The sequence below is a fragment of the Triticum dicoccoides genome, chromosome 6A (assembly GCF_002162155.2).
Source record: "Triticum dicoccoides isolate Atlit2015 ecotype Zavitan chromosome 6A, WEW_v2.0, whole genome shotgun sequence".
In the NCBI taxonomy this organism is placed as follows: domain Eukaryota; kingdom Viridiplantae; phylum Streptophyta; class Magnoliopsida; order Poales; family Poaceae; genus Triticum; species Triticum dicoccoides.
The window spans coordinates 91,029,344-91,040,211 of record NC_041390.1 but is presented as its reverse complement, the minus strand read 5'-3'; the positions used below and the strand labels follow the sequence as shown (position 1 = coordinate 91,040,211).

General features: G+C 44.9%; 2 protein-coding genes across 5 annotated transcripts in view; both read right to left on the bottom strand.

The window, feature by feature from the left end:
- Positions 1–533: 533 nt before the first annotated feature.
- Positions 534–4,894, bottom strand: LOC119315225 (dolichol kinase EVAN-like). Its single transcript, XM_037589888.1, has 14 exons — positions 4,596–4,894; positions 3,885–3,997; positions 3,542–3,730; positions 3,322–3,426; positions 2,940–3,010; positions 2,777–2,851; positions 2,388–2,614; positions 2,043–2,232; positions 1,895–1,960; positions 1,689–1,777; positions 1,491–1,605; positions 1,299–1,350; positions 1,118–1,218; positions 534–1,010 (listed from the first exon to the last, which is right to left on the bottom strand). The coding sequence occupies exons 1-14, from the start codon at positions 4,787–4,789 to the stop codon at positions 897–899; spliced, it is 1,701 nt and encodes a 566-aa protein (XP_037445785.1). The 5' UTR covers positions 4,790–4,894; the 3' UTR covers positions 534–896.
- A 467-nt stretch (positions 4,895–5,361) lies between these two features.
- The window catches only part of LOC119315223 (splicing factor 3B subunit 1-like), a 6,079-nt gene continuing 572 nt past the window's right edge, over positions 5,362–10,868 (bottom strand). The window contains exons 2-5 of one of the 4 annotated variants that reach the window (XM_037589885.1): positions 7,138–10,868; positions 6,345–6,400; positions 5,870–5,976; positions 5,557–5,687 (exon numbers count right to left, since the gene is read on the bottom strand). The exon at positions 7,138–10,868 is cut by the window's right edge and continues 2 nt beyond it. In XM_037589885.1, coding sequence (XP_037445782.1) covers positions 7,143–10,868 — 3,726 coding nt within the window. In that variant the 3' untranslated portion in view covers positions 5,557–5,687; positions 5,870–5,976; positions 6,345–6,400; positions 7,138–7,142. Of the gene's footprint in view, positions 5,814–5,869; positions 5,977–6,344; positions 6,401–7,137 lie in introns of all 4 variants that reach the window. The other 3 variants (XM_037589886.1, XM_037589887.1, XM_037589884.1) reach the window with 3 other exon arrangements.

Sequence of the window (10,868 nt, the reverse complement as noted above, 5' to 3'; positions counted from 1 at the left end):
TCAAGCCATTGATTGCCAGATTAAGTTTTGTTATATCTTTAGTACTCCCTCCATTCACTTTTGTAAAACCTTTTAGACATTTATTAAGACAGCATCTAAAATAGTTCAATTTCAGCTCTCTTAAACGACTTACAAAAGTGAACAAAGGGAGTAGCTAAATTCACCTACTGCTAATGTTGAATTTTGCCATGGTTAGTAGTTAATTCATGTAATGTCATTTACAAATGATTTTATACAATCATTTTGCTAACTAAGTAATTTTTGCTATCGCTAGCAAACAAATGCAATAATGCCACTGTTAAATGGCTTTTATATGCTACTCTTCTAATTTATTAAGTAGTAACTTATATTTGTTCTATGGCTAGTAATTAATAATTAAGCTTATGCTATAGTAGTTGCTAAAATGAACTTATGGTGCTGTTTTGCAATTGGTCTACCTTCTTGCTTCAATAAAGAAGGGGGAAATGATGGCTCGACTTCGCTTTCATTTCTCAGCCCAACAGATTGTAAAATCAACGGTTTTCACAACAGCATGACCATAATATCCACACTCATCATTACTTCATACAACTCGTATTTTGATGCGCCCAACAGAAGATCAAAAGAGTTGATGGAACGGAACCACTCCAAGATAAGCTGCTGTTACAAACTTACAGTTACAGCATAGAGCTTCATCTGTACCAAAGATGTCCTCTACTGAAGTACTCCATATTCACTAATTCTATTTTCGTATTCTTATACCTAAGCCTACACTTTAGATCAGAGGTGGTACAAAGGAGTACCAAGGAGGCAAAGAGATCAAATGACTAGCTATTGCCTTGCTGTACTATATATATTAGCAGGAACCAAAAAGAGGACCTCAAGGTCAGTTGGATGTATAACAGGTTGCTCTTGCTTTATAGACATAGAAGGCTATAGAATACAAGGGGTATGAAAGCGTTATCCAGCTGGGTCGTATACGCTTCAAGTAATAAGCTCAAAGTCACAGCTAATGAAAGTGACAACCAGTGCTGTGCCAACATAAGAAAACGGTCAGTGGGAGTTTTTATCTAAATTGTGTTGCATGTTCTAGCATAAAGCTTTGGTCGGTTCGGTGCACGAAATTAAGAGATCGAACCTGTGAAAGAATGTATCCGCTTGAAGCTAAGAGTGTCACCAAGATTGAGCAGGCTGCCAGTACAGAAGTTATGCCTGCTGCCGTGCCTTCAATTGTTTTCTCTAACATTTCAGGAAACATGCATAAGTGATCAGCAGACAAGTGCGGAAGGACCAAAGAAATATAAGAAAACCGAACTCACTTCCTGTCTTGCTCCATCTTAGGACACCGTACTTGTACCCTATCATTGATGCCTGGGTGCAAATCAGAGAATACATCAGATATAACACAGTACAATAGGGATTGTTTTTCCTCAGACACGCACCAAAGTGCACGTCATTTTGTATTAGAAGAAGGCGTAGAGTAAGGAATATTAACAGGCCACTGGACCTACCATTGTATCACCTATCCCTAAGCTGAGAATTCCAGCAAAAGGGGCTAGGGGTCGATCATTGAATCCAGATGACATCCACTTAGGAAGTGCGCAGCCCAGTAAGAGTGAGAAATGACTGAAAAAATCCAATAAAATACGTTATATCCTACAGTGAAAGATGTAAAATATGGAAAAGAAAGACTACTAAAGCACACTTACCTAATAATTAGAATCTCAGAATCGCGATGGTCAGTGAAAGCGTTCATGAATTGATGTATGGTATGCCCAAGAGGGTATACTTCCCAAACCTGAGGACATAGTTGAACATTTGTGGAAAAATGAGCACAACTTGGCATAATAGATACTATTGAAAGGGAAAAGGGAAGAGAGTGAGGAAGGACGTAGGAGAATCAAAAGATTCTTACACGAATCATCTCCAGTATTAAGAAAAGAGCAAATGCGGCACCAAATGCCAAGTCCAAGAAAGCAGGCTGCAAAGCATAGATCAAAATTTATTACAATAACTTTCGAAATATACTAGTGGGATTAGATTAGAGAAGATGTATACATTACCTGAAATATAACGGCAGGAGAGAAAATCAGGACAGCAACAAGATGATAATACTTGCGCAAAAGAATTCTCTCTGTTTTGCTTTGCTTTGATATACTGTAGAACCTTCTAATTGATACACATATGACAAATATCCAGTATGCGCATAAAAGAAGCCGTTCATCTGAATTGGTGAACATGTAGTTAAGAACCCTGTGAAATAATGAGCCATTAAGCAAACAACAAAATCAGTATCTGTAAATATACAGAAGATTTTCCGAGAAAGAACAGAGTGCAAAGTTAAAATGTTAATTCCACTACTGATGAGTGGTATGCTCTTCCCATGAAAGTCAAACGGTGATTCTTACCAAACAAACGGATGGACTTCAAGACCTTGAACAAGCCGCGTCCATGACGGCACTAAGAACAGTAACACCAACAACAACGAGACATAAAATACAGCAGAGCCTGCTCTTTTTTCTACTCGTTTCTCAATTGCTTGTGTTCGTTGCTTGCCCAATGTTCGACAGTAAACCCAAACTTGAAGAGAACTTTTGTACAGCAAGGGAAGTAGAAAGAGACCAAGCAAAAAACCCTGCCAAAAGAAGTACGAGATGTAAATGCTATTAAGCTCAAGCCAGACGTAAGAAATAACAGGGAAGTAGAAAAAGACCAAGCAAAAACCCGTGCCAAAGGAAGTACGAGATGGAAATGCTATAAAGCTCAAGCCAGACGATCAAAATAACAAATACCCTACCTGAATAACGGTGGCTATCTCGCTTTGAGTTCCAGGTGTGTGTATGAATGCCCCTGGTGATGCAGAGAACTCCATCTGCCAGTGCAATTAAAATGATACAGGCCATCAGATTTGCTCTTTTTTTATAGCAAACATATAGTTAGGATTTACGAACAATTCACACCTTTGAAAGAGTACGAGCCAGAATATCACCGAAGTAAACAACGAGACCACTTGACACCAGAAGTCCCTCCCCTGGAATAAACAGAAGAGTGTGAATAAGAAAAAGGTTGCACTTCCAAGTCAAAATGAAGAGGAGATATACTAATAAATTGCACTACTAAACAAGATCCATACAAAATAGTTGGCCTTACATGCAAAAGATACTAAACAAAGTGAGGGCAATTGCAATCGTTCTTATGTGCATATATATTTCTGCATGGGATTTATCTTAATCCATAAGGTATCTTGGAAAAATGTATAAATGCATGTAAGGATATGCAATCAGATATAAACAGAAGAATAGAAATAAAGATCTAATTACATCTTAGACTTCAGGTACAAACCAAAAGATGAACATGAAGGGAACTTCTCTAGAATGTGCTTGATCAAGATCACAGCAGCCACTCCATGGCAGAGCAGATACCCATTTTTGGTCATCGCTAACAGACCTACAATAAATTCAACACAATTATTTTGTCAAATCCTTCTCATCTTTCGACTTGAATTAGATTTAAAAAACACAATGTAATTATCATTGAATGCAGATAAATACTTGCACGTTACCTCCATCAGTCTTCACTAGGAAGAACAGCAAGAATGTCACTAGATATAAAACTACCATCAATGAACCATATTTCAAAGTTTTAGAAATCTCATTGTTGGCAGACTGACGTAGATGCCAAAGGAAGAAAGCCAGCACACTGACACAGCTGATGGATACTGCCCAATACTGCATTTCGAGGTATGCAAATTCTGGCCACATAAACCAAAATATATGTGGTTAGTGAACTGTATGCATCACGAAAAAAAGGTGTTCAATACACATGGATAAAATAGAGGATAACTGCACTTCACAAGGCATCTGACTTGTGAATTGTTGATGAAAACAATAAATTTAGGAACATACCTTGTGCTCCATTAGGATCTGTCGGTAAGATCCTCGAAAGCTGGATTAACCGTGCAAGCATGACACAAGGCAAAGTAGTTGCGCCAAGAAGAATGCCTGATGAAGCACCTGGCCTGGAGGGTATATGCATCAGACAACAAGCGCTAGGTGCAATTTTATTTTGTAGCTTGCCACAAAAGAGGCGATAAAATGAAATAGCCACATAACTCAAACACGATGTAGAGTGAAGGTGCACAATTGGGATTGCGCATCATAAGATCTAGACTAAATTTCAACAGACCCCTGAACTTTTACATTCTACTCAGGGATGGTCGCTAAGCCAAGGGCAAGCCGCATTTCTACTGCGTATGCTAAATCAATGACTCGAATCGACCGAGGATTAAGCTCCTATCTGCACCACCATCATCCCCAGCGCATCTGCCAATGCCCTAACCACACCACCGATTATTCCCCAATCGTGTTGGCAACCCATTGAAATGAGGCTCGTCTTGACCAATTCGCACTAGAGATTTTTTTTTATTTTTTTTTGCAGGAGAACCGCATGCGCCTGCCAGCAATTCGAGCTCATCTATACGCACACATTCTTCTGGCGGAGGAACCGAACGAGACGAAATTTACACTCTGGGAAATCCGCCTGGGTGGCCGAATCGCGATGATTTTGTTTAATCCCGTGGGATGGGATAGGAACGAGGCGAGGGAGAGCGGCCGCACCTTGTCCTGAACCGGCGGAGCGGGGAGGAAGGGGCCGCGGCGGAGCGGTCCACCGCGAGCTCGACGGCGAGGGCGGCCCCCGCGAGGAGCGCGAGCGGGGCCGCGAGGCGAGCCGGGGCAGCGAGCGCGACGCGCGCGGCGAAGAGGAAGACGACGAGGCGCTCCCCCGTGAGCAGCGCAGAGGAGGACGCCATGGGCGGTGCCGGCGAGCCCGATCCGGGCGGGGAGGGAAGTGGCGTCGGAGACACGGCCGATGATGGGCGGGCTGGCCAGCAGTTGGTTGCGCTCGCGCGCCGCGTGCGCGTGGTTTCTGGGACGCTTGGTTTGGTTTGGCTGGGACGCTTGGTTTTGGGTGGTGCGGTGGGTCACGGTTCGGTCTCGGTCAGAATTGGCGGTCGGCGAGACCAGGTCACCACGGCCGCTCGCTCCTTCCCACCACAACAGCATGCCGCTCAAACACGACATATCGGCGTTTGCGTCGCTGAAGATCGTGAATTTGCTGGTGGTGGCACTGCATGGGCTACACACATATCCGGTGAAATTATCTAAAATGTACTCCCTCCGTCCCAAAATAAGTGATTGTACTAGTTGAGTCATTTATTTTGAAACAAAAGGAGTATCATAACTAAACTACTGCTTGAGAAATCGTTAGAAGAGTAATAAATACACACACGATGCATTTTGCTATGGTTCAAGCAAATTGAACATCAGTCCAAGAATACTCCGCCAGAAACATGGATTCAGCAGAGGTGTTTAACACAAAAGGTGATCAACAGTAAAACAGCGCAAGCTAGGCAAGCATTCCAGACATAATCATGCCACAGCACACATAGTACAGAGCTTGATGGTTTACAGCGTTACAAAACATCGCTAAAACAGAGTTTTGACAGCAGAGGCTGGCCATCATAACCAAATATACATGATAAATAAGATGATATTGGTGCTACTGTGATTTTATTGTCTTCGCTACTAACGACTTGATTTCACATATTATCAGCTGCGGCGAAATTAACATGCTGTTCTGCCCTTACGTCGCCTGGCCGCAGATCCAGATAAGAAGACTCTTCGGCGTAACACTTGGAAAGAAATACCCTGAAAACAAAACAGTTCTGCAACAGTTAGTCCATAGGACTCCAGCAGTAGGTTAAAGCAGTACAGTAAACCAGGACAAAAAAATGTATTTCTTAAAGATTGCACCCCCTTCAGGAAGCAACAAGCCTGCAAATACAAAAATGCAGCTTCATAAAAACAGACTTCGCAAGAACAAACAGCACCAGTTCAAATAAATGTGAGCACTAATTCAAATACCACCCCAGTTCAAGTTTCACATGCATCTGCATTGACGCATGTGGATGACGATACATGGACATGCACATCCTGCCTGTCAATGCGTTTGTATATCAGATTCTTGCTTTTGTATTATTTGTAATAGAGCAACAAAATACAACATACAGAAAATGCAAAAGGAAACACGACGACACAAATTAAACACCACTTCTGCTACTGCTCACATGCTAAAATGACATGTACAGCTGATTCTACTTAAACTGAGCAGCTATTTATTTAAACATACACTCAATGGGTCAGAGTGCTACTCCCTGTACAGCTGATTCTACTTTAACCGAGCAGCAATTTACTGCCTTGACAGAATTTATACATTTTAGCAGAAAACATGCATATGCCATACAAAAATACATGTCCATGATGAACTGCAAGCAGAATGTACAGCATCATATACAGATTCGTTACCTGGACATAAGATACTCCTCAAAATGTGAAGTCTTCACAAAGCAGGATATGTAAATCTACAGGACAACACAACAAAATGACACCAATCTTAGATATTTATTAAGAGTTCGGGACTAATGTAAAACTGAAAGTAATACAATAGAAGACTGTGTAATATTTTAAGAATCTACGCAAATAGATAAATGAGCATGAAACAAAGAATCTTGACACCAGTTGAATACAAAGGCAAGAAAGTAGATGTGAAAGAAGAGGAAAAGAAACAACTACCCACTAACAGAATTTGTTTTACTACCTGCATCCACCTTTTGTTAAACAGGACAACATACATGTTTGGAGTTTAAAGATTTTCATGCTCAAGTCTTGACAATGTAAAATTGATCTGAATGTGTTCCTGTTCTAGATTTTGCACTTCAAACTATAGTTGCAAATTCTGAGGGAGCTGAATGAAATTAAATAATAACTATTACCAGAGTTTCGATCCATTTCTGGCTGAGTTTTTTTTTCTCTTGAAATACTAGGGAGAGACCTAGTGAGCATAGTGCTCAATAACTGCAGGTTAAAAGTTGTTGTCCGTATTGGAGTAAACATTACTCCAAAAGCTTAAGAACAGCTAACTCCTACAAGTATAGTCTGGATCAAAAGGAATTGCTGAATTAAGCACCCAAAACTAGTAAACATAAAATGCATCAACCAATATTACAAACTTATTTCATATCTTGGCAGAACTTTTCAGTAGCTACTCAAACATTACAGATATTACAGTGAGAAATACAAAATAAGAAATAAGACTCACATTGATCACACAAACATGGCTAGCTCTGGACGGCTGAAGATATTGTCTCCATCATCGCCTAGTGCAGGATAAGAGGCAACAAGTGCATCTTGTGCACCAATATACAGCGAGTTATAGATCTTCCAATATACTTCACGTACTTTCCTTGCTGGATGGAAAAGGCCTTGGAGGCAATAATTCAGAACCACAGCTGCACCTAGAGCAACTCGCATCCCCTCAATAGCCTCCATGACGGCATTTATAACATGGGGAGATGTCTCGAATATGTTGGGCCAGATATAGTTAAGCAAATGGACAAGAGCATCCTCACAACCCAAGCCAGCAACTCCCAGAGCCATATGCTTAACAGCAGATGCAGCAGTCTGCCTGTGAACCAGATCCCTGTCCATTAGGGCATCTTCGAGCAAGGGAGTGACAGCATATATGTAATCTTTGCCCATCTCGCCAATATACTCAAAGAGGAAAGAGAGAGACTTCAATACACCATTCTGAACATTTAGCTCCGGAACTCGGTACTCATTCATGAGGGCGGGCAAAACTGTGAAAGGCGAGCAAGTTTCAGCAACAATAGCAATTGCTACAGTGGTGCAGACACGGTTCTGTCGCTCCTGCACCTTCAAGTTATTCAACAGAGTGGCCAACACATCCTGTGGCCCAATTGCCTTGGCAATATAACCAAATGTGTTCACAGTGGCTCTTCTGATACCCTTCTTGTGAGCCTTCAACATTTCTAGCAACTCAAAACAAATCCTCATCCACTCCCTAGCTGGAACAAATTCTGCTCCACGATCAGCAATCCTACCAACTAGATCAATGCAGTTCTCTTGGACCTTCTCATGCCTATTCTTCAAGATGGGAGTCAGACGAGGAAGGAGATCCTTGATCGGAGGCGTCATCTTAGTCATACCAATAACATTCACGATAGCCTTCAATGCTCCGAGAATTGAACCCAGCACCTCAGGATACTCCTCTCCCAGGTACTCATACAGCACAACACCCAGGTGACCCATAAGCTGCTCCTCCTGGCACTGCTTCATAACAATAGCTATCCTTGAGATCAGATCAGCAGCTTGCTGCCTAACTTTCGCACTCTTGTTGTTCAACCGCCACTTAATGGTACCACATATCTGAGGAAGGTAAGGCTTGACCCTCTGCCCGAGCGCATTCACAACAGCTCCAAAACCATTAAGCATGACATTTGCATCATCACTTGTCTGCTCTTGGAAAGCATACAGGATGCCATCAATAAGCAGCTCCTCCAGACGAGGATCAATATCCGAGGCACCCAAGTTGGCCACCACCTTCTCAATTGTTTCCATCACCATTCTCCTATAAGGCTCACTTTCATCTTTCAGATCCTCAACAATCTTCCCAACGATACCAGTAACTCCCACCTTGTTTGCCATCTCTACTGTTGTTTCCACAAGTTGCTTATAGTTCCTACGATCTAGGGCCATTCTCCTAACCCAGAAGTGTTTGAAGAAGTCTGGAAGGATGTCACTCCGGATATAATCAGCCTCCACACCCTCTGTACTGACACACTGCTTAACAACCTTCAGGACAATCTTCTTCATCTCTTCATCTGGTGACTGGAACTCTCTAATCAGGACTTGCATCACCTCCTTCGTGTAGTAACTGGCATACAGAGCATCCATAAGAGGGATGATGAAACCAATAGCCTTCAAGAAGGCAGCAAGGACCTTTCCACGGTGAGATCTGATACCCTTCCAGAGAGGTTTCAACACACTATCAAAACTTTCAATACCGTAGGGTGCGGCAGCTTCAGCAAGTGCAGCAAGAGATAGGGCAGTGATCGTCCGCACTTTCTGGTTCTCGTCGCTTAGACCATGCTCAATGATCTCAACTAGGTTCTTAAGGTGAGGCAGAACAGCGCAGCCCATGAGAATAGCAATCTGCTGAACAATCTTGATACCAGTGTGCCGAGCTTGCCAGGACTTCTTACTCTGACAAACAGCCTTCAAAAATGGGAGGAGGGCCGGGATACCCAAAGCAGAAGCCACCACACTGAATGCCCTAGCAGTCGTATTCCTCACATACTCGTCAATGTTATCAATATCCGGTCTCATGGCAGCAATCATAGTAGCAAGACCGGCAGCTTTGCTAAGATTTGAGATAATCTCCCTGCCCTCAACACGAGCATAGTAATCCTCATCAATCAAAAGTGGCTCGATAACAACAAGAATCTTGTGCACAAATGGACGGACCAGCTCATCCAGCTTATACAGCACCCTATCAATGACCTTCACCAGGAGATGCCGCTCCTGGTCCTCAAGTGTTGGCTGCATGAGCAATGGCAGGATTTTGTTGAACAATGGGCCAGCACCAAACTCGCGTGCTTTGTCCGTGAGCTGCCGGAGTGCTGTCTTCCGCTGTGGGGGTGTGCCGTTCTTTACCTTGAGCAGGAGCTTCATGATTTTTCTCTCCTTCTGCTCCTCTGGCGTTAGCTGCTCCTCCTCGTCCTCATTCAGCAACGTCCCAAAGTACTGGTAGTCCTCTGGCTTCATGAGGGGCAAACCAGGACCCAAGTCCTTGGGCACATCAAAATGCTGTCCACGGTTCTCCTCTGGAATAGCATACATTGGTGTGCCCAGAGGTGTTGGCGTAGCAAGCAGCTTCCTTGCTGGGGTACGTATGGGCTGGTATGAAGCTGGAGGCTCAAGAATCTTGTATCCCTCCTGCGGGAACATGGAGTCAAGCTCCTCATCAGTGAGAGGCCTGTTCCGCTCCTCAATGTCCCGCTCCCACCGCAAGAGCTGGTACTGCTCCGGAGTCATCGGGCCACGAGCAGCAAGGTGACCAGGTGTTGGCGTGGCAAGGTTCTCTGCTCCGAATGGTGTTTGCCCAGGAGTGTTGAACCCAGCAGGTGTCGCTGCTGTACCACCAGGTGTTGCACTCCCCATACTTGCTGGTGTCTCATCCCACCTAGATCTCTGCTTCTTGGGTGTTGGTGTGACAAGCCCACCAGGCAGCTTAGGAGTAGCATCCCATGCCCCAGAAGGGGTGGCTCCTGGAGTAATGCCACCGGCTGCAGGAGTTGCATCTGCGTCAGCCATCCTCCCTGGAGTTGGAGTCTCATCCCACCTATTCCTCCTCACAGAGGGCGTTGCATCTCCAACACGGCCAGGAGTGGCGTCCCAGCGCCCAATCCCAGGAGTTGCATCAGGGGCATCCCAGTCTGAGGTCTTGGACTTCTTGGCCCCAGCAGCAGCATCGCCGTCCTGCGACTGATCCCACCTATTGCGCCGTTTGGTCGCGGCTGGCTGCGGCTGAGGCGCAGCCTTCTTCTCCTTGGCCTTCTCCTCCTCCTCCTTCTTCTTCTTGGCGATTTCCCGCAGCACGTGCTCCTTCTCCTGCTGCACCTTGCTCTCGCGCATGGCATCGGCGTAGGTTCGGACGGAGGGGTCCGGGGTGGCCTCCCCGGACGCGAAGGCGTCGTGGCGCTCGGGCGAGATGATGCGGTCGAGGCGGCGGCGGCGGTAGTCGTCCTCGCGGTCGATGATGCGCTGGGACCTCTTGGCGGGCATCCCGTCGTCGTCCTCCGAGCGGGGGATGTCGGCGGCGGCGACGGCGTGGCCCGTGTAGGACGCGAGACGGCGCACCGCGGGGTTGGCGGCGGAGGGCTCGGCGCTGTCGTCCTCGGGCGCGTCGTCCTCGGAGGCCGGGATGGAGGTGTCGTAGCCGGCGAAGCGGTCGGAGCCGGAGCCGCCCCC

Bases quoted from the DNA above. Each gene is read 5' to 3' on its own strand.
- LOC119315225 (XM_037589888.1), bottom strand. From the start codon at position 4,789: ATGGCGTCCTCCTCTGCGCTGCTCACGGGGGAGCGCCTCGTCGTCTTC. The intron at 2,615-2,776 runs GTAGGGTATTTG...TTCTTTTGGCAG, and splicing joins AGATAGCCACCGTTATTCAG to GGTTTTTTGCTTGGTCTCTT. The intron at 1,606-1,688 runs GTAAGTGTGCTT...GGATTTTTTCAG, and splicing joins TCTGAGATTCTAATTATTAG to TCATTTCTCACTCTTACTGG.